The 23,717-nt window shown below is 43.1% G+C and overlaps 1 protein-coding gene across 6 annotated transcripts in view; it reads right to left on the bottom strand.

Moving 5' to 3' along the window:
* Positions 1–23,717, bottom strand: part of SGCD (sarcoglycan delta) — a 315,825-nt gene that overhangs the window by 56,163 nt on the left and 235,945 nt on the right. For all 6 annotated transcript variants that reach the window (XM_033073245.1, XM_033073248.1, XM_033073249.2 and 3 more), the window contains one exon: positions 17,667–17,768. In XM_033073245.1, coding sequence (XP_032929136.1) covers positions 17,667–17,768 — 102 coding nt within the window. The remainder of the gene's footprint in view (positions 1–17,666; positions 17,769–23,717) is intronic.

The following is a 23,717-nucleotide window of genomic DNA, read 5'->3' as shown; positions in this document are numbered from 1 at the left end:
AAAGCCAGTTAGGATTTACAACTGAAAAGACAAAGCCTTCTCCTTCTCTTACACTTTCATGTTACCATGACATGAAATGAAGTATTCTGATGCATATGAGCAGGTGGAAATCTAGATCAATATGGCATCAGCACCACAATAAAATAATTATGCAGTGAAGCAATATTTTCATAAACTGTGACAGCACTTGATGAAGCTGGAGTTAGAATATCAGCATGCAATAAACAAGCACATCTTTTAAAGACTCTTTGGGCTGGTCACGTCCTTTCAGCTCACCATGAACCTTCTATTCATCTCTGCAGGAAATCCTGGAGAGTAAATACATCATCCTGCCTCTTACTCCAGCTCCTCATTAGCAGAGCCAGCGCCTTAAAAATGATTCAAATGTTTGCAGACACACAATAGCATTTGCCACGGCTACTCAATGCATTAAAACATTGGACACATGCTGCAGAAAAAAGAATATGGAAAGTGCAAAAATATGTCAAAACTGCATAGCTTGCTTCCTCACCAAGCAGAGGTGTCCAGAAAAATATAAAACACTTCACAAAAGGTATCAACTTACTGTTTGCTAGGTTAAACACATGGCAAAACAAGCCAGAACAGCTCACTAGCTGTCTTTCTTTGGCTCACTTTGGAAGAGATGCTAAAAACTCCCAGATCAGAGACTGAAATAGAAAAAGCCCTTTGACTGACAACCTTAATTTGCAGCTGAAGCAATCCCAACCAGTGCTGTCTTCAGGGAAATGCAGTACTTCAACAGATGTCCTTAGACTGTTTTAGGGAATTATTAAAAATATTTGGAAATCCTTTTACATTTTTACAGGCAATTTAAAAATAATGCTTCACAGTTGGTGTGTTTGTAGTTCAGATGGTCAAAAGGAATAGCTTTGACTTGATCCTATGGATTCATAGACTTCACACAGTAAGTGCTGAGTGAAGCTTGTGGAAATAATGGAAACAGTGAATTTTCTGCAGGCTTGACAAAGTAATGGTAAAAATAAAATCTTAAAGCATGATCTGGGCTGGCAAGGAGCAGTCTGTGGAGGAGTCATCACAGCACCATTTTCCTGCTCCACTCCACCTCTCACTGACATTTACAGGAAGCAAACCCTGCTCCACGCTCAGCTGGACTGTCAGAGGGCAAAACTTGTTTTTGGTAAAGCAAACAGCCAGCAAAAGCTCTCCTGCTTCTGTCCCACAGCCACCAGCAGCACTCACTGCCTGCACCCCTGGGTGCTGTTCTGAGGAGCTGCTGAGAGAGGGAAAGTTTTGTGTAGGTAACAAATATGCTCCTTTCTTCAAATCCAACCAGTCCTACTACACCAGCAGCTAAATGTACCAGCAGCAATAACAGCAGTGACACTTTCCTGCAAGGGACAACTTAGGGACAACTCTGAGCTGCACTTTGGCTTTTTCTGCTTTGGAGCAGAAAAACTGAGAGACAAAGCAATAATTTTTAGAACACCTGAAATGTTCTTCATTAAGAAGGCAAACCTCTGAAGAAAAGCCACAAAGGCATCACACCTCTGCAGGTTTTCTTGGTGTGGCCAGGCCCAGAGCACTGCTGAGGACACCACACTGTGTGCAGGGGTCAGGCACGTCCCCTGACCTGCCAGGAGAGCTGACCTTGTGACCCTTGCTGTCACTCTTGGTCAGTTGACTGACATGTTTAAATTAGTCTTCCTGACCCAGTTCTGCATGTCCCCTTACCCCTTGCTCCTCTTCCAAGGGAAGCACCAGGAATACCTCACTGTGTGATGCTCTACACAGAGTTTCTGAGAGGTCTCCAGAACACACTGTGAGCACAGTAAAAAAAAACCAGGACTTGTCTCCAAGTGTGCACTTCCTCCCCCCACTCCTGCCTTGGGAACAGAAACTCCTTTGGAGAGGGTCTGGTGCTGGAAAAGTTCAGAGCTGCCCCCCTAAAATAGAGAGTTAGGAGGAAATTGAGTAAAACCCCTTCAGAATGGATGAGATGCTGCAGGGATCAGGCAACTGGCACCACCATGAGTCTCAGCAAAGCTCACAGAACATTGAACAGACACCATGCACCTCCTGAAGAGCAAAGCACTGGACAGCACCTACCTTTGGCTGTGAAGAAAAAACACTGGGGAGTGTCTAATGAACCCCAACCCTAAAATGCTGCTTGGAACAACAGCCTCGCCTTGGTCTACACCAGCAGAAAATCTAGACTTTGTGCTAAACTTGCAAGCTAACCACTACTGTTTGTATTTCAAAAGCTCTTCCTCTTTTTTCTGGTCTAGATCCCCACTGCAAGAACAGCATTTTGCCCAGAAGCCTCCTGGTACAAAAATTTAAGTCATGTAGCTAAATCCTTAGGTGATAGATTGAAAACAGCCCTTAATATGATTTAAACACACTTTTTGTTGTTTAATCACTGAGTCTCTTCTCATCTTTATTTTGTCCTTCAGACAGCTGAACATAATGTTCATGTTACTAAATCTCTTTCTTAGTAAAACTTCTGATTTGACAGTGTAAGCTTTTCATAGCAGAATGAAAGCAAACTGTGAATAGAACTGGTAACAAATTGATTGAAACAAATGCTTTAAAATGTCCCAGTGTGTCTGAGCATGGTGGTTCTTAGCAAGCAGGCAGTAGGTTTAGTGGGGATGTAACAAAATGTAGGAACCAAGTGGAATGTGCCCAGGTCATGTAAGAGCTGACACAGCCCTGACCTGCAATGGGCACTCAAAAACATAAATGCAGCATCATGAGCTTAGTGTGCTGTGCTACAACTTCTGACATTTTATCAAGCATTCAAATGCTTAAACAAAAAAAAAGTAATTCAAGTTCTGTTTTCTATGCAAACAAGGTTCAGTCACCTTCACAGAATGATGTCTTACAGTGCTATGAAGCTCAGCCAATACTGTGGTCCCACCCAATGTGACATATTTTAATGGCACAGATAGTGCAGATCTGAGTTTTGTGTCCAATGCCACAAACCCCTCTCTCTTATGGCACTTCTTGAAGTTCATTCTAATAACAATAGAAACAAAAGATAAATTTCCTTCTGCTCCATTAAAGCAATTATCTTCGACTCTACTTTTTGAAGTGCAAAGAAGGCAGGTCTGTGATGTCTAAATGACTGGGTTCTGCTTCTGGAAGGCTACCCAAGGGGGTTTGTATCCTTCAAAGTGATTTATTTCTGGCAATCTAGGGGTTTCTCTCTTTAGAAGAATACCTGTAATAATCTCATGAACAGAGTGTTTTGAGAGATTGGCTGCTTCTTCAAGATGCCTAATCAGCTACTTTGCAGCTGAGACTCTTCTGAAAATTAAATTACACCATGTCTGCTGACATTAAAAAACAACACTGAAAAATTTCCAAGGCATTACATCTGCCTTGACTTCATTGCTATTCTGCTTTCTTTTTTACTTCATTGACTTATGAGGAAAACCACAGGTGACATGATGAAACCAACAGACATACACAGGAAAATAAAATGCAACTATGCACGCTGGAATTCTATTCAGTATCCACAGGGATGGGAAATCTGAGTCTGTAACATCTGATCTGCTTTACAAGCAACGTCTGAAGGATGCTGCACACTCACAAAACTTTCTCTGTTGGTAGGACTGAAGTGATCACTACTGGTTTTGGAAAAAGTCTCATGCATTGAAGCAAGCTCAGCTCCAGGAATCCTCTGGTAAGGCAGGCTCAGCCAGCTGAAATGAAGAGAGCAGCACAACTCTGAAAATGCTTCAAGCTCTTCACTGCACTGAGAGTTCACCCAAAGGTGACAGCAGAGTCAAACGTGTGCAGATGATTGACTTGCCATGCCTGGGGAGCAGCTCTCCCTTGTACAAACAAAGCCAGGCTCAAGCCACGCCAATGCCCTCAAACAGTCAACAGCAGACCTGGGCTCCCAGCACATTGCTCAGCCCTTCCAGCATAAAATCAACCAAGTATTCTCTAAACATTTCAATTTACTAGAATTCCTCAGCAGAAAAGCCAGGTTGCAGCTCCAATCTGATCCTTGTCTACAAGGAGGTGTTGGAGCAGCAGGACTGTGGATTTGTGCTAAGTTATATCCTATTTTCTGCCTTGGGCTGTCCTAGTTATGATCAGAGTCCAGTGGTGACAGATCTCCTGCTGAAGTAAACACACTGTAGGTAGGCACAGGAGAGAGGGAGAGAACAGAGAGCTCTGCTGAGGCTTAAGAATATTCTAAATCATCCAACTCTACAGCGACTGCACTGCTTGTAACTTTTACTCCAGTCAAGCGTGCAGACCTCTGTTCGTGTGTTTTGATTTTTATGGCCTTTCTGGTGTCCCTACTGCCTTCCTTAAACAACTTTTAAAACTGCCAGTAAATCATACTTCACTATCTATAAAAGACATTAGAAGATAATATCAAAATTATGCAGAACTACTAATTTCTGAGTTACTTTCCCTTACCACCGGCACTACCTGGACCATACTACATCCAGAAACAATTAAGATCTCAGTCAGTGAGGTGAATACATGTTTAAGAGCACATACTGTTAGTACTAAGGAAAGCACAGCAATATTTTCCAGAAGTCATATTCAGCAGAGACACTCGGGCTCTGCAATGCTCACACGTCCTTTTAGGCATTCTGTTACTGCACTGCGTAATGCCAAGTTATATATCCAGATATTTTTCTCCAGGAAGGCTAATAACCTGGATACCTCTGAACACTGCTTTGAAATTACAGCTTTCCTTTGCTGCATGTCATGGATCGCTTACTTCTTGTATTAGATTATAAATGGCCATGCCAACTCAGGGCTGATTGTACAGCACAGAACACAGGCGAGCTCCTTGCAGAGGCCCCTGGTGTGACTGAAATTCAGCTGCTGCTAATAGGGAGAAGGGAAAACATTTCCATCTGTCTGGATTGGGAAAAAGGATTTGTGAGCCTCTGATTCATCTGCATCCATATGCTGGTATGTAGACAATACTTATGGACACACAGACATATGCGAGGTAGCCAGCAACAGGAACCAAATCAATCACAGATCACAGCATGTGATTTGCCTAATTATGAGTAACACCTCACACGTTTTATCAGCGCAAAAAGCACTCTGTGAGTGAGCAGATGGTGCTGCAGGGGGATGGCACCAGCCTTGACAGTTGCAGATGCAGAGCATTTACACAGCATGCCGAAGAAATGACACAACACAAGCTGCTTCCTGGGAAAAAGCCTCAAATTGAACAAGTGTCACCAAACAAAACCCACGTATTTATTGATGTTCTGAACTTAATCTGATCCAGTCCCTCTATTCCAATCATTATATAGGTGCAGGCCAGGCAGTGATGCTATCTGGACAGCTCTGAAGTCTCTCAGAGCTGCCTAGCACAGAGCATGGAGGTGCAGAACCAACCTGAGCCTAGCTACAACCTGCAAACCATTTAAATCCACACAAGCAGAATCAATAGGAAAAAGCCCTGCAGAGAAAGCAATTACACTGCAAAAGCAACTATATTACAGCATGGTGAGGGCTGGGAGGCAGGATGCAGGCAGCCATCCTCACTCCTCTGATTGCCCACTGGAGTTCTCTCCCGTGCATCTGGTCTGTAAAATGACAAGGTGGAGCCCAGACACGTTCCTGCAATCAAAGTGGTTCAGTTTCTGAGCTCCTGTCACAATTAAAAAGCTCTTCTTGATGGGCCCCATCCTTCAGGTTTGCTGTCCTCCATAGGTAAATGCAGGATTGTGCTTCAGGAAATATGTTTGAAGGGCACAGTGAACTCTCCTTTTCAACAGCTCCATGGCAGTAATAATCTCATTTCCTGGATCTGAAATTATTTATTCATTGGAGACTGTCCACTTGCCACTTGCCACTGCACAAGACACAAAGAAAGATCATCTGACCACTCCTGGTGATAGAAAATTCAGTTTTTCTATTCCAATTCTTTTATTTGTGGTTTTTCTGCATTTTTTTTCCTGAGCTGCTGTAAAGGCATACTCTGGTGTGACAGGTTGGAAGCAGCTATAAAATGATTGATGAAAACTATATTTAGGCCTTGTTGTGGGAATATTTATTGTAGAAATATGCTCAGTTAACCCTGTAGGGGAAGGGCAGAAAGGGAAGGCTGGGCTTGTGACTGTACCTCTGATACCAAAGTGATTTATCTGCTTTAGTTGTGATACAGAGTTATAAGGTCAGAGAAGCATCAGCACAAACTGATTTTGAATTGCTGAAATCCAGCCACTTTGTTTGCTCTGCTGAAATGATCAAGAGCTGGCTTTAAGAGGATGCTCTGTGGGTCTGCACAACCAGAGTCTTCCTCCCAAGGATAAACAGAGAGGCCAAGCCCTGAGCTGCAGAGCTGGAACGTTCAAGTGTGAGTTAATGTCAGACAGGAACTGTCTCAGAGAGGAAGAACTGGAAATCTCCACTGCCTTGGGGAGGCTGAAAGCCCAACACCTCAGGTGAGAGGGCACCTGGACAGGTAAATGACAGATGCAGTTAAGTGTGGGATGTGGAATTGGGCTGATCTGGAGGGAAGATCCTAAATCATGCTGGACATTGCCACACTGCACACATGAGAGGGCATGGCAGCCAAGGTGTGATCAGCAGCACAGCTGCAGGAGCAGGATGTTTGTGTGGGATTTGGCTGTGCCTTGTGGCTGCCACTCAACAGACACTCCTGAGTGTCTGCTCTGGGGTGAGGAGAGGAGACAGCACAGGGTGCTGCTGTGCTGCAGGGCCCCTGAGCAAAAATACATCCCTAACCAGCTCACTGGGGAGCTGGGGAGGGGTGTTGCAAGAGATGTCAGGCTGGCAGAAAAAGCAGCAGATGCTTTTTCCATGCCTGGAAGAAGAGAGGAAAGTTGTTTGGGGAAATGGTGAGTAATGGCCAAAGCAGCCAAAGAGAATGGGATGTGTGAAGGTAAAACAGAGCCCAGGGAGGAATACCAGAGCCAAGGACCCCAATTACTCTTTGGGCAATCAGCAGGGTGGCTCAGCCTGACTGTTCTCTCCTGTTTCAAACAGGTATTTTTCTGCTGGTGTTTTTATTCCTGAAGTTCTTCCCAAACTCTGCAGCAACAGAGCTGATCAGTGAAGGCACCCAACCAGTGGCTCTGGCCAGCAAAGGGCTCAGGAAGGTCCTGCCTGCTGTTCCTGTTTCTTCTGCTTCACCTAAGCTACACCTCTCAGAGTGCTGCATATTAGAAAATGCTGCAGAGAGAAACAACAAGCCTCCTGCTCTCCCATCTTTGTACCAATATCAAATCTCATCATTTATAAATAACAGTTGGGATCTTCAGAAAACAAAGAGCAAAGGTCAGTTTGCAGGAGGAGCTGGGGTTTTCAAGAGGTAGCACAATACAGATAGAGTATTTTGACTTGAGGACAGCAGACATGCAATCAAAGGTGCTTCTCAAGCCAGCAGCTGTGACAACATGCATGCCACTGCCCTGTGTGACCTTTACTTCATTTAAAGAGTGAGGGATGTTCTGCAAAAAACTGGAGGATCCAGGCTCTGAACACCCAACCACAGAAAGGAAATCTGTTGTGGCTCATCCCATCAACTCACTGCCTTCCAACCACAGACCCCAAATGAGCTTCAGCAGGAATTCCTGACCTCTTACAGCAAGCAGTGTGTGTCTGGATCATGGATTATTTGGCCATTCACTGCATGGCTTCACCTGCATGACACAGCAGTGACTCTGCCTAAAGAGAAATATCAGCTGCTCTGAGGTCATGGACAGATGTGCCCATTCCTAACCTGCAAAATACACCTAGAAAAAATGGGATTTTAAGGAAAAATAATGAATTGTTCACACTTTTACCAATCAACCTAATCAAAAGAAAGACAATGACTTTTGGCTGGAAAACTGAAATCCTTTCTGCAGAGTGATGCTTGATCTGTCAGACAAGTGCTCTCTCTTTTCCCCTCAATCAACCCACTACCTTTAGTTTATTTGTTTCTCTGTTTTTAAATATTGATGTCTTACAAAGCTTCTCGTTGGCAAAACCCACATCTGACTCTTCAGCTGTGCTGCCTTGGGCTGCAGTCCTGTCAGATCACATCCAGGAAAGCTCAGTTTGCACTGGCACATCAAAAAGTCTTCCCAGGCACTGTGAAGAGCAACAGGGGTGGTTCAGTGAACAGCAAAGCTGCTCCCCAAATCAGGAACCCCCCATTCCTGGTGCCACAGCCTTTGCAGCTGCTACTGGTGTCTCAGCAGAGAATCAGGACTCAGATGTTCACCACTTTTCTTCTCTGGATGCCCCATCCCAAACCAGCCCCTTGTCTAAATCAAGAGAGAACCACTGGAATCACATATCACATATTGTTTTGCTCAAGGAGGAGAAGGAACTAGAAGCATAATATCAAGCTCCAGCTGGAAAGAAAGAGAAAATAAAAAGCCCAGGTCATAGAAGCAATTTTCCATGCCTAATTTTAGCTTACTAATCAAGAATCCAACAAAGTAACCTGCACTGACTGAGATACAGTGAAAATCTTGGCATTTCCTAAATGTTCATGAGCAGTGATTTACAAATCACTGCTGAATTTGAAATAAACTTTAAAAAGTCCTTCCCTCTCTTAAGAAAGAGCTCTCCCAAGGAAGATGTGCCTCTGTCCTTCGAAGGGATATTCCTGGGGAAGGCTGATGCCAGCAGCACTGGACACTCCCTGGGGAACCTCAGAGGTGCAAAGGCAAAAGAGGCTTTAGGTCCTCTCAGACAAAAAATTAAGGCTTGAAAATGAGGAATCTCCTGCAGTTTTATGTAAGGATGGTGAACAAAGATTGTGTTTGATAGATGAACAAGGAAGAAACACTGTGAGCTGAAGCACTTCAAGTTTTCTCTTTGCTCCACAGGTTGTTCTGTTTCAGAGGGAAAACAAGGAGCAGACTCCTGCTAGTACTTCATACAACCTGCCTCAGAAAATTGTAAGGCCAGGCTGGAATGAGGCCTAAAAATCCCATGGGACTCAGAATTACAGCACATCAGGAGGAAATCAATGGACATGTAACATTTTATACTGAAAACCTGGAGTAAATCAACAAAAAAAGAAACAAAAAAAACCCCAGGTACCATGGAAACAGCTTTCTTTCACCACCCTGCAAGAACAACATTTTACTGCATGTGCTTTTATAGGAAACATGTTCCAAGCAGGAAGATCTTAAAAGCCAAAAAAATGCTACTTTTTTTTTTTCAAGAGCAGCAAGTTAGTTTTTCCCAAGACCCTCAACACACCTGTCCTAAAAGAAAAAGAGCAAATTTAAAGTTGTTCTTGTTTTTACCTGCGTTCTTCCTTCTCAAAAACACATCTGTTATTTAGAAATAAAACAATCAAAGAGGTATAGGAGCTGGTAAAGGAAACCTGGAAAATCTGACTTTGCTTTCCTGTCATAGATCAAAGAACACACAAACTGAGCTCTCTGTAAAACCAGTTCTGTGTGCCTGCACTTCCTAATGACAGCACAGCTTGTCTTGTCACCTCCTGCCTTCCAAAATACACAACTTTCCTGCCCAAATAGTTCTGATCAGCAGAAGAGTTGCAGAAGTGTTTGCTCTCCTGTGCTAAGAAGATACAAAGCTCTGCTCTTCAGGCTTCTTGAAAACATGAGGAAAACATCATTTTTCTTTATAATTGGATCTTCCAATTTGTCTTTCGGTGTTTCCATTTTCTATTTTTCTCTATCTTCCCTCTACCCATACTGCATCAAGTTGTATTTCTTTTTCATTTTCAGTATTAAGAAGCTGTTTTTGTACTTCAGCCTCCACAAAGCAGCCAGGATCCTGATTGTCAGCAGCAATGTCTAGACATGGTAAATCCTTAAACTCAAAGCCTTTGCACTTCAGAGAGAGAAATGCAGCCCCCAGAGTTTCTTGTTTTCTGTGCCCCACTGTCCTCCTTTTCACAGCTGAAATAAAAGCCATTTCTGGGATCGTGGCAAAAATTCAGTGCAAAAGCTGAGAGCCCACAGAGCTCACTTTGAGCAGGGATGCCCATCACTCATTTCTGTTGCCACAGGGTCCAGCTGCAAATGTTCAGAATGAAGAGGAGGTGGGAATCAGATCAGAGCAGCAAAACAAACACATGATCTGAACAGTTTTTCTGCCTTCACACAAGCAGCTCAAGCTAGAAATTTTACTTGTCAAAGGGAAAAAGCAAAATACATTTTTTGAGACCATTTGGGGAATTCTGCCTCTTCATGTTTAGCTCCACAGCCATTAACTTGTCCACATCAACTCCAAACTCCCTCACAAGAAGTACAAGCTATGCCCCTCATGGGCTCAGATCCTTCTGCAATGATCATATCCCATTTTCTGGACACAAACCCTCCACTGATGTCAGGGTAAGGAACCACAAATGTGGTTCCCAGGGTTAGTTCAGAGGTGTACCCAAAATGCAAATATAGCAAAAGCTGAGGTGGGGAGCCCACTGGGCACAGCTGATTGGCTTTAATAGGTGTTGATTACACTGCTCATATTGCATGAAATTAAAAAGCTTACAAATGTTATGAGCCATTACCCTTCCATTTAAGAGATCTTATGACAAGTTAGCAACATCTAATGAAATCCTTTTTAAAATGCCATAGGCAGTCTGCACGAGATTTTGCTTTGAAATGCAACTTGTGGAATTATTTGTGAGAGTTTGTTTACATCAGAGCTTCCTTTCTGGCACATCTTTGGGATGCTGTGATTTGGAAGCTGGTGGGATACTTCAGTTCCCTGTTGTGCTCTCAATGTAGGGCACACAGCACCAGTTCCTTACAGGAAGAGGCATGGCAGGATTTAATTCTGATGTTATTTGTCATAGTCCTTCAGCCAGCCTACAAAAATCCCTGCAAAATTCAAAGCTGAGAGACTTCTGACCAATTTTACTATGAAGGTAAAGGGAAATATTTTCATAGTTGCTGTAAAATTTACTTAACTTTCACCTCTTCAGCACACTGGAAATATCACAGAGCCACAAACTGCCCCCAGAGTGCTGGGGCAGCCAAGGTTCAGAGTGAAGTAGGCTCTCTGGATGTCATTGCTTCAGAATGAAACTTCTTATTGGAGAGCATATCAGTTTTATAAATCCCACTGGGCACTCACAGCCTGCTGCTGTCCACGGACTCAAATCTGCTTTGGATGGTGATGCAAAAATATCTGGACATCAGGTGAGGGCGTTTCTGCCAAAATGATGCTTTTTGCAGCTTGTTCTTCCAGTGCAGCCCCTGCTGACTGCCAGCTCTCCTCTCTGCTGTCTCTGTGGGGCAAGCAAGACTCAGACTGACCCAGCTGAGAGACATCTACAGCCAAAGAACACTGGAATCTAACACAGAACCAGCAGTGCCACGAGGAGTGATCACCAAACCCTGCAGGAGGACAGGAGATGGACAGGCATGGCTGCAAGAAGCTTGTTTGTCTTGGCTGTGCCATCAACAGCAACCTTGTTATTTTTATTTTTTCATCTTCTGAACCAAAAATCAGCCAAAGGCACCAAGCTATGAAGATGCAGAGGAGGTGCTTATCTTGGGCAGTGGGAGACTTTTCTAGCTGAAGCTACAGCAGCAGCTGAACTGCCCAGAGGCCAATGCCAGGAGCCAACACCTCCAGAGCTGGCAGGAGCTCTCCCAGGCTCATGTGGGAGCTCAGGACATCCCTCTGGCTGCCCTGGACAGTTCAAGACCCAAGCAGGGGCTCAAGAACCTTGGCACAATGCCCAAACTCCTGTACCTTTGATTTCTCTCCCTGGGAAAAACTACCACCCTTACATGAAGAATTACAAGTCACAAAAAATAAGAAGAGTGTCAGTTAGATTATTACAAGGTGAAAAAGTAGGTTTTGGAGATTGTTTATAATAAGGGTCTGGGGTCAAGATGGAGGAACCTGGGTGTGTTCTGTCCTTCTTTCTCCTTCTTCCTGCATCCATCTTTTGGGTGATGTTGGCACTTTTAGATTGGTTTAGAGCAGAACCAGACTGTACAATATAAGTGATAGGTATTGGGAGATAATTGTAAATAATGTTTCTGTAGTTTATAGTATAAAAAGATAATCCCACCCCAGGGTGGGCAGTGCCTGGGGCTGAGCTGCTGAACGGACCTGGGCTGGGCAGGGAAAGAACTTTTAGATGAGATAAAATAAACACCTCTGGAAACAACAGAAGAGTCTCCTGACTCTTTCTCCAGTGCTCAGGCTGGAACACAGAGACTCTAAAACACACACAGGTGGTCAGCTCAGGTAACAGAGACACCCCTGAGCACAGGCTCAGACCCAGCACATCCTGCAGATTCCTCCCTGGAGGAGCAGTCCCCAAGGGAACAGAGAGATGCTGGGAGGAGCAAGGGCTGCAGGGACAGCTGAGTGATGGCAGCGTGGTGGGACAAATTGCATTTCCTCATTTCCACCCTGGGAAGGTTTCAGTGAACATGCTGAAACCCTTAAGCACTTTGCTAGACCAAATCACCAGGAACTAAATCAATGTCCTTTTATTTCTCTGTGAACTTTGACAAAGGAAGAATAGGATCTATTCTTTCTTCTCCCTCAAAAATAGCAACCTTTCTTCATGCTATCTATCTAAAAGCTACATTTCTACTACACAGTTTGAGCTTCATACAAAGTTGCAATTATCTTGCCATCTACATTCCTTTTTTATCCAAATTAGTATGTTATATTGCTTATAAATATGTATTTATGGCTACAAGGCAGGTATGTCCCACTGAGGGCACATGTCACTGTTTAATCCAAATAGATGGTTTATTGTTTTGCAGTCAGTATTTTTAGCTTGGAGACTGGCAGACCTGCAGAGCAAATAATACAAAAGAATGTGGCCATTACAGAAATGCTTCTGTGCTTTTAAATTACAGCACTCTTATTCCAGAACCGAACACAGTGAGACGAGCACATTGGCAAAATAATTATTTACCACTCTTAAAAGCTTCCTTTGAAATTTCTATCATTCAAACACTGGCTGGGGAGAATGCAAAGGACAGAGAAACATATTTTACGCACTCACTGGTCTAGCTTTTATGCTGATAAGAACTTACTAAACACTAGTAAAGGGAATAGCAGTTATCAGCCCTAATTCACAACTGTGAATTTTTCAGGCCAAACAGATGCCCTTGCAGAATCCCAGCCAAGAGTTAATGACAGCCCCAGCCCTCCTTCACTGGAGTCACCAGTTATTTTGTGTGGCTCCAAATGAGGGCAGGTTTGCTCCAACAACCTGAGCAAGCACGGTGCTGTGAGACACTGCCTGCCACACTGAGCAGGACAGGGACCTCTAACATCCCCCAAAGAAATGAAAATAACAAAAAGACACAGTCCTTTGCCTCAGGCTTTTTTTTCTTTGATGTATTGGGTTTTTATTTTAAACTCTTTTTTATTTTTTTAGCTGATTAAAAATAACAGGAAGCAGACCTTCAACATGAAACCAGCTCCATACACTAAGAGATCTCTTTATAAAGACACTTGAAAATGTCCTCAAAACCTGTTCAGGGAATTTTGCTATCCCTTATACCTGTGCAACAGCACAGCTTGGAGCTCCCCCAGCAGAGGGTTTGGTGCCCACATTTAATTCTGTGTTCCCAGACCCATCAATAGCAGAGTCTGAAAGAGAACTGAAGGGACAAGAGCTTTTACTCAAAACACCCAGTCAAGTGCTTTTACTGAAGCAAAGTCAAAGTTGTCAGGCAAATCCATATTCTTGACTTTAAAAGTGTTCAGTGAAAGAAAAATAAAGCTCAGGTGTAAACATTTGCAAACCGAGTTTATTTTTTTTTCCTATCTATGCACTTGAAAGGAACATTGAAAGGGCAAACCCATCCTAATCCTATCATGGCAATGTCTTTCTCTGCTTCCTGAAACTGAGATTATCATCTCATTGGTTGTCAGACAGCTCCTGAGAGAAGCAATTCACTGGATTTTCCTGTGTAATCACAGCACAGGATTTTATTTCTGTTGTTATCCGGATGGAAAATGCACACAGCTTGTTCTGTGTCTTGCCTCTTTCAAGTTATTACAGACCTGGATGTGCCAGGCTTCAAAACACCCCAACTGCACTCAGAAAACTAAATCTGGGCTAACTCTAAACTGCAAGCAACTTGATTCTTAGCAGCTCATCTCAACACAGGCAGGAAAATTTCCAGTTTTAAATTTCTATTCCAATTAAGGCAATGAAGACTGAAGTCCCCTAAACTGTTGCCACCACTTTCCAGGACATAAAATTAACGATTTCTACTGCTGTGTACAACTTTCAGTCAAAGTTGGTCTGATTTATAAGCAAGCAGATGGTTCACACGATAGTCCACAATAAATTACAACAGTTAGAAAGACAGCTACATTTTGAGAGTGACAGTGCAGCTGAGCTACAGATGGGTTTATAGATGACCCTTCCAATTTTTAATAATCTTCATAATTTATCTGCAAGTAAAGAAATGTGAGAATTCCTAATGCACCTCCTTGACTAAGTACAAATCACTTTTATTTACACAGGCAATACTTCATGGTCCAGTTATCTTCTTAATTAAAGGCAGCAAGATGCTCATGTTCCATGCAAGTGGCATGGGAAAAACACTGCTCAGTGTGCAATATGTTCAGCTGGGAGTTCAGGATGATCTGAACACTCTGGGAAAGGGAACACATCCATCTCTTTTCTTTAAAAGAAGGTTACAAGGATGCAAACACTGCTACCACCTGCTCATTAACCTCCAGATAAACTTTAGGCTTGTAAAATGACAAGGTTACATTTTTTTTTTTTTCAAGCTCTGATGCTTGAAAACAGGTTCCCAATCCATACCCCAAAGCAAGTGCTACTGAATCAGGACTAGGATGGAAAGCAGCAGGAACAGAGACCCAGTTCTCTGTATAAAACCAGAAAGGATTTGGAGGGTGACTCTTGAGTGGGTGAGGGGAAAAAAGCAAATGTTGGGGGTGTGAGATGCAGAAAGAAACTGCCTGGAAGCAGGTTTAGGAAATCAGCTCATGTCAGTGATTTCTCTGCCTGGGACCAAACCACATCCATCCAATCCTTCTGCTAAAATTTGGAATTTCATTTGGAATGAGAAGCACATCCAAGTGCAGCTGCTCTGTCTGTTCAGGTGATGAAGGGAGCAGGACCTAGCAGGGCTCTATAGGGCACAAATTACAGAAGCTCAGAGGTGCCCACCCAGCAGCCTCTTGGGATGGCATTTGAGGGCTTTTCCTCCTCTCTAACCCTTCCCTTCGAGCCATCAGTTTAAAAAAGAAATCCACTTCTAAGTGGAAATCCAAATCTACCATTAAAACAGAAGGCAGAGTTCCTAGGAAAGCAAATCTGTGTGTAATTTCAATTACCAACTTCCTGAGATTCAAGAAGTGAAGCAGAGAAGAAGAGGCACCAGTGACAAATTCAGGCTTTCAAGAATAACCACAATTCCCATTTTGGAGATATTTTGGCAGGGATTTACCACCTTTGTGTGCAGCTCTGCAGCACCACAGACACACAAGAGTGGGGAAACCCAGGGCACAGAGCTCATGGGACTGCAGCCACTTACACAAAAAGGGATTTTCCCCTGCCCTTTCCAGGCAGCAGCAATGCTCCTTCACCCACTACACAGAAGTTAAATTTATTGAGTTTATTAAAAAAACCTAAATTATTCTATAAATAATCATCTAAATTCTTTGGAGTTTATATGAAACCATTATTAATTACTGTACACATCTCTTAGGTTGTTTAATTAAACATATGATAAATAGTATATGTCAGACTATTTCTGGGATTCTCTTTACTATGTTATTTGTCATATTTGTTTCTGTTACTCTTCACAAATTTAAAGCTGCATTATGCACTTCTGAAAACCCAAAGATCACTCTAGAATTAGTATGGATGTTCATCTGTTACTGAGCACTGAGTTTGGCACTTTATTTTAACAATATTCATCAGGTTCAGGACCTGCTACCACGCTTCCCTCCAAGACAACACTGGGTCATACTCCTGTTTTTTAAAAAAGATTGAGTGTTGATTATTTAATAATATTTGAAATATTCTGTAACTATAAATCTCTGATTGACTGCAATCCTTTCATTTGCTTTCAAGCAGCCAAGTTCACACAGAGCACAAGAAAGCAGAAATTGTCTGAATGCACTCAGATCTCTGCTGTTGCCCCCAGCCCAAAAATAATTCCAGGGTCACCACAAGCAACCCCAAAGGCAGCACAGGCTATTCCAGTCTATTCCAGAAGCCAGAGGAACACTGTGCATTAACACAGTTTCCAGGACTCATCTACTGAAGGCAGCAGGGATGCTCCAGCTCCCCAGACTGCAGATCGGAGCTTCTGGCTGCCAGCTACAGCCTCCTCCAACTAAGGGCAAAAATAATCCTGGATGGGGATAAAGCAAGGAACACACACAGGCCTCACCTTACATTTCTTGTTCCCTGCATTCAGTAATCTGTCACTGGTGTGGAAATTACTTTCACAGCCTCAGGAAAGGGACACCTTTTGCACCCCCTGACGTATTAAAATGTAGATCAATGTGATAATATGAAAACAGTAAACTCCCCAGTAGCAAGAAGTAGTTCTCACTTCTCTTGGCAATCAAATATTATTTCCATCAATGTAACTAGAGAAAAAGAAATGTAGGTAGTGATTTGTCAGTCTATTTATCAAACCAACTGCTGCACCTGGTTCCCACATATTTTATATTAAAAGGTGAATGACATGAAAGGTTTTACAGGTTCCGTTTTAATTCAGGGCTGAAAGCATTTATAGATATGAAGGTTTTCTTATTAAGTTTTCTTCCTGAATGATTATGCTTGTTCAAATAAATTCCCAGCCATCTTACAGAGGTTACAACCTTCAATAATTAAATGGGGTATCGTATCGGCTGTTTTGTTCATTATGCTCCAAGTTCCAATTTCTACAAGAGCACTGAACTGCTAAGATAAAAGGATGTTAAGTTTATTTAATTAGCTATCTGCCATTGTTATCAAAAGGGAAGGCTGGTATCTGACTCAAATTAACACTTTAGATCAGGAAACAAGACAGATGATGCCTTCTGACACGGATCCTGGAGACTCTGTAGTTGTTTCAGTTATTTTAAAGCTGCTCAGGACATGCAGGATTGCATTAGAAAGACCAAAAGTCACCAACAGTCAACGAAGTGCTGCTATGAAAATGTTACTTCAATCACACTTGGGTTCTTTCTCATTTCCAGTAGTTAACATTCTTGCCACTTCTGTCAAGCAGTCACTCTTAGCAGCACTGAATTTTAACTACACATAATTTTAAACCAACATGAAATAGGATTGAGCACATAATAGGGGTTCACTGTGCTAATGAGCAACCCCTTGTGCCAAGGCACCACCTCTCTGCTATGCAGAAAAGCTGGAACTGCTTAAAAGTGAGCTGGGTTTCAGAAGTCCCAGCCATCCCTCTGCCTCAGAAATAACAGATCCCCCAGCTGAGGGTTGTTTAGGATTTACCTCAAAAGAAAGCAAAGAGTGTGAAACTTCAGAGGTCCTGGAAGAGTTTTAACTGTGGATTACACAAACTAAAACCATGGCTATAACTTTGGAAGTGCCCAGAGGATGCAGTGTCTGGATGAAGTCCTCAAAGCTCCCCCAACTACACCTCTGTGGAGGGGCCAATGGCCAAAGCCCTTTATCCAGTAACCATGTCACCCTGCCCCATCACCAGGGTTTCTTTTTGTTAGGGCTACAGAAACAAGCTCATTCCTTCCCAGAAACTCACTGGTCTTGATCGGATTTCTTTGGCGTAGAGAGGTTTCAAGAATTCTGAATCTCCTTCAAGCTTCAGACCCTTTTCTGTGATCCTCAGGTTCCCCATTCCATCCTGAAAGACAGGCAAAAAGAAACAGCCCTATTAGTAACAATTACTACATTCACCAGGCTGCCAATAGCTGATTTTTTTTCCATTGAAGATAACATGTATAGCACTGGGAGGCACTAGAGAATGCAATTACTTGTGTCATCCTTGTAGCTCAGTTTCTGTGAAAAAAAAAATTTCTATTCAGAACTATCTGCAATGCCCCCCAGTAAACCATTTACACAGATGAAAGATGTTCCTTTAAGCTAAGTCATTCCCTACTCACAGAGAGGCAGTGATGCTCTGTGTTAACAGGAAACTATTCACTGTAATATTCACTGCCTGCCTGTGTAATATAATAATATACCTGCTCATTCATGGCAAATCCCTGTAAAGAATGTGTGATTAATATCTGTACAGATATTGCACTCACACAGAGGAGAACTGTACCAAAATATATTTCACCTCTGACACATAAAAGTCCTAACTTAATATGAGTGATTTAGTTTCATTTAGGTTATTATTGCTTAGAAAGGGTGTGTAAGAAACAGTGTGGGTAGGGAATTGCACAGGTATGTCTGTAATCAAAACCCCATCAAATGTAAGGTATTATTTCCAAGATTCAGGGTGATTGTCAAATTTTGTAAGGATTGAGGTAAACTGCTTCTTTTTCTGAGAAAAAGATGGTCTGAAGAATACCTTTTAGCAAAAAAATTACTGAAATCACCAGGATTGGACAGTAACACTAGCACCTCCATGCCTAACTCACAACTGCTTTGGGGATTTTATAGGGAAGAGGAATACCCTGGGTAGAAGGCATAAAAAGATCAAGAGACCAGGAAAATCCAGGAAAACCAGGTGTATTTGGATATACATCTAGCACGCCTTCCAATTCAGATGAAATAAAACCCCATCTGTCTCTTCTTCTTCCTCCCACTGTGAGAGCACCTCCAGCCCCAGGTGAGGAATCAGTGTCTCTCCAAGAGAGTGGAGATCTAACCCAGACAGATTTCCATGAACTGCTGCCAAAAGGCCTGGGTTGGGAGGGATGGAAATGAGAGACGTCGCACGGCTCAGCAGCCACACTGGGCACCTGCCAGAGCCTCTCCTGCTCCAAGAACTGCCATGCCCAGGTAGTTCCCTGCCAAGTTAACATTGTTCTTGCCAGATCCTGGTGTCTTATGAACAAAGGTGATGCTGGCTGATGAAGTGACCGCTGTCATCTCGTTCTGAACTGAAGGCTGTAAGCAAATTTGAGAGACAGATGCTGTGAATGTTCCTGGGTCATAAAATGCCACTCCCCACATTTGTTGGCCCTAGGTGTAAAACATTGGCCTATGAATTCTGGGTTGGTGGTGGCACAGAAGGGGTTCATTTATCTCAAGGGAAAGTATGGAGGAAAATGAGTGAAATATGATTATGCACCAAAAAGCCCAGATTAAATTTTGATAGCAGTGTGCTTTGCGATTTGAGCGAGCAGGAATTATTACAGCTATCTGCAGACCCTCACGCGTTTTGGACTGCTAAAAAAAATCTCTACAGCTTTTTTCCCCCCAAAAAATAGATTATCTCAGTAAGGTTACAAGCCCTGAGGGTTTTCATACAGCAGTGTCTTCTCTGGTTTTATTAAGAGAAGTTGCAGGTCAGGCAAGCTGCTCTGTGCCCCAGCAGGGCAAGGACCATCCCCGTGGATGTGCAATTCTGGCCCCTCCAGGGCTTGCTCCTCAGCTGAACTGGGGCAATACTTCTCCAGCAACACGGACCTAGGGACTTGTCAAGCCACCACTGAAGCTGTGGCAAAGCAGCAATTTCAGTGACTCACAGCTCTGTTCTGTTGTAGTGACACAGATCCAGAGTCCCACTCTGCTCTTCTCTTGTGTTTCTCCTTCTCTCCTCCACCCTCTGTCTCCCAAGTGTGATCCAAAGGATTTTCACATTTAAAAAATGTACATAAGGGAAGTTTAGTTGACAGCCAGCAGGTCCTGCACATCCCAACAGAAATATCAGCCTTAGGGAACAATGTACCACAACCTAAACATCAAGGACACATTTGATTACTCGAAGCTGCTGTGTCCTCTTACAAACCCACTGGATTGGAGGGTTAGAGGCATTTTCCCATGCTTTTTTCTCAATCTTTGATCCTTCTCAACCTCCACCCCCCACTCACCTTTCCCTCCTCCTGCACCTGCCAGAAGCAATAAAAGCTGTGCCCACCACACATCCTCTCTTGCCTTCCTGGTGTTTGGGAGTGATAAATGCTTAGCCCTGACTTAGCACGATTAACTCTCCACTGCTCCTGTTTCTCATGATTAAAGATGACAGGTTTTTGTGGCAATAGTCTGGGTCAGCAGGTGAAAAAACAAGCAAAGGTTGTGCCTTGAGTTTAACAAGTATCTCGGCCTCTTATCATACAATCACTATAAAATGATATTCCTCTATTATTTCCCATTAGAAAAAAAAATATAAGAAGCTCACAGGATTATACAGAGGTCCCAAGATACAGATACATTAGAGAGAAATCATTGTTGGAAGGACTACTTCACATGTTGTTTTGGATAAAGTATCTTCATCCTCCTTAAATTATGTGGTTTAATAACAAATAAATGTCATATTCTGCTACAGAGAATAGATATGAGAGTTCCTATGAAATTTCATGGACTGTGACCTATAAAATGTAGCAGAAAACTGCCTAGAGTGACAAAGACCAAGATGTTTTATTAAACATTTTGTCTATGACTGGTATATATATCCTTATCTGCCACTCTTCTGCTTGTGAATAAGGAGAAGTATTGATTATTTCATACTCTGCCATCTGAAAATCATTGTTTCTCTCCTTTTTATTAATAGACTCCTCAGCAGAGTGGATGACTTTATAGTGCAGGCACAAACCAGGTTTGTGGGAGCTCCAAACTGGAGGCACAAAGTTGGGAACCTTCCATCACCACCTGCTTTGAATTCTTCTGCTTTTTGGGAGGGCATGGCAAAAAGTTTCACATCAATTCCATCATTTATGTCCTCTCTCTTTTTATGCAGTGCCTTGTACTGGACAGGCATAAAAATTTATGTGCTATTGCTGACTGCTCTGGGTTGCAAAGGGATAGCAATCCTGAATAACATAAATGTCATTTTGGTGATGCTGAATGAGAAAGGAATTTTGGATTTTAGTAGCTTGAGAAGCATCTCATTTTTACAGCCAATTATGAATGATGGTATCACTGTTAGGGCAAGGGCTCAGCATTGATGGTGCCTGATCATCAAAGCTCCTCTCTGCCTTTTGGTTGGCAATGTGGTCACACAAATGGATAAAATCCAGCTTGTGTTTGCTTTTCTTTTTAAAAATTTGAGTTACTTTAATTTTTTTTTAATTGCAAAGCAGAAAGATCCACCTAACAGAATAAGAAAAAAAACCAGCCACCCTAACCAGAGCCATGTAACTGCTGTGGTAAAGTCTTAAAACTGAGAGGAGGCTTAAATTAGATATTAGGAAGATATTATTTCCTGTGGGAAAAGGGAGTGGTGAGGGAGTGCCCAGAGCAGCTGTGCCTGCCCCATCCCTGGAAGTGTCCAAGGCCAGGCTGGACAGCGCTTGGAGCAATCTGGGATAGTGGGAGGTGTCCCTGTCCAGGACAGGGGGTGGAACAGGATGGTTTTAAGGTCACTCCCAACCCAATTTTTTTTTAATTCTACAATAAATACCTGGGATTGGCTGCACTGATCTGGATTGATTCCTCCCAGGGACAGGGGGAATTTTCAGTGCTGTTTCATTCCTGGGCAGCTTTATTAGACCAGGCTCACACTGCAGCTTAACCTACCCAAGAACCAAGGAGATGCTGACACACATTCAGTGTCTCTTGGTGCCAGGATCCTTTGTCCTTTACAAACACAAAATGCAGCCTCAAACTCTTCTGTGCTTCCTCTGTTCTCCTGGCATTGCTGAACAAATTTCCTATTTACTGAGGTCTTTCTAAGGATTTTAAGGACACTGGTGACGGGTGACAGATTGCTCCAGCTGTCTGCTGGCACCACCAGCTCCAGTGGGTGTTTTCCCTGCACCTCCATCCCTTCCCAGCTTTCAGGAGGACAATGCTTGGCAAGGTTTGTCTCTGCACAGCAGGTAAACATTTTTTTTTTTTTTTTTGCTAGGAATAAACTGAAGTTATGTTCAGCAATGTCCTGTGGGAGAGAATTATCTTTGGAGACTGCTTGTGTCAGATGGCTGAAACACCCGATTATCGTTGCTTGTATTATTGATTGCTGGGCTCTGCATTGCTTCCAGATATGTGCAAGTTATTACACAGCTCAATACATCCAAAGTTAGGAAAAAAACCCTCAGCAAAGGCAAGTGACCTCGTTTTTTCCCCCCTCCTGGGAAGATATCTGTGCTGTCCTTTTCTCTCTGACTTGACATTAAATTGAATGTTTCCAGATTCCAGGTACAGAACACATCATTGCCAGTTCTTCACAGCCTCAGACTTGTTTTCTGCATCTGACTACACCTGCCTTCCCTCCTTCTCCTCATTTTCTTTCACTAATTCATCATCTTAATAAGGACCCCAGTGTCCAGCTGTGTATCAGCAACATTTTCCTCTGGAAGTCACGCACCAGCAGCACCAGTCCTGTAAAGTTAAATCTGGTTACACAGCTTGCTCCAGAGCAACACAGGTACAGAGATAATGTGTGAAAACTTCCTCTGGCATAAACCTTGCTTTGAGACCTCAAGTTTGTGTGGAGAGCAGAGCAAACCAAGGCAGTGCAGCATTACCCAGCATATTCAATATTCCCTGTGTGCACAGATCCAGGATTATGCTGTCAAGTGCACTCTGAGGTTTCATGACCACAGCTGCCATCATCTCCCTCTTCCTCTTCTTCTTGACCTCAGATGGCCCTGTCTGATGCCTTTTGCCCTAAAGGTGATAGGCACAGGGCAGGAAAAACTGCTGAGCCTTCAGGGGCTGAAGGAAGGTGACCCCAAGAGCCTTGGATCAGTGGGACAGAGTCTGTCCCTGTCCAGGGAAGGAGGGACACACTGGTGAAGCACAGTAGAATTCTGCAGTTATGTGTGCACTAAAACAAATTCTAAATTCAACAAGAGCAGCAATCAGCTAACTCACTGCTCCATCCAGAGCCTCATGACAGCCTGTGAGAAGACATCTCTAAATAATCTCTGGTGCTGCAGCCATCAGTCACAGGAGACATGGATTTGGATGAACACACCCAGCTGTGGGAGTCACCACTGGAAAAAGATTTCTGCCAGCTGATGTTCAAGTTGTATGAGCTCTGCAGGCACTTTTATTCCTTCCACGGGTATGAAGTTATTTGTGATGGCTACAGGAAAGGCAGGTGGTTTCTAACTTGTGAAGGAATTTTGTGCAAGCAGAGGAACTTGCCTGCAGACCACGATGGTTAATGGAAAATTCAGCCCAGACAAAGCCCTTGCAAAGCTCAGAGCCCTTCCTTTCCAATGGCAACTCCTGCTTTTGTGAGCTCCTCTGCATGACTGCAGAAACAGAGGCAGAAAATGAGAAAAGAGGATACAAGAAGAGCACAAGAACTGAGAGGACGTCCCAGCCATAGCAATGAGATTTGATGCAGAACATCTCAGCTTCATTCCCATCAGTCTCACATGATTTGGGATGATTTCCATGTGCACATTCCCACAGCACCCTTCTCCTCTGTTCCTTCCATACTCAAAGACCCAAAGCTCACATAGAAGGAAAAGACACTGATAAATTTGCTTTAGTGGAAGTTAAGGAGAAAAGTCTTAATGAGCAGGAAGAACAGGTTCAATTGTGGTTTTCCAATTACTGTTTCAGGTAAGTTACAACCAACCAAAGCAACTAAATCTCACCCATTGAAACAATTCCAAACTAGTGTAGGAACAATTTCTAAACAAATCCTTCAGCCCGAGCTTGAAGAAAGCTCAGCTCTGGATTTAGTGCACAGTGCTGGAATTACTCTAGGCAGGAGGTATTTCTT

The sequence above is a fragment of the Catharus ustulatus genome, chromosome 15, assembly GCF_009819885.2.
Source record: "Catharus ustulatus isolate bCatUst1 chromosome 15, bCatUst1.pri.v2, whole genome shotgun sequence".
Taxonomy (NCBI): Eukaryota; Metazoa; Chordata; class Aves; order Passeriformes; family Turdidae; genus Catharus; species Catharus ustulatus.
Note: the sequence above shows the minus strand (reverse complement) of the source record. Positions and strands in the feature narration are given on the sequence as shown.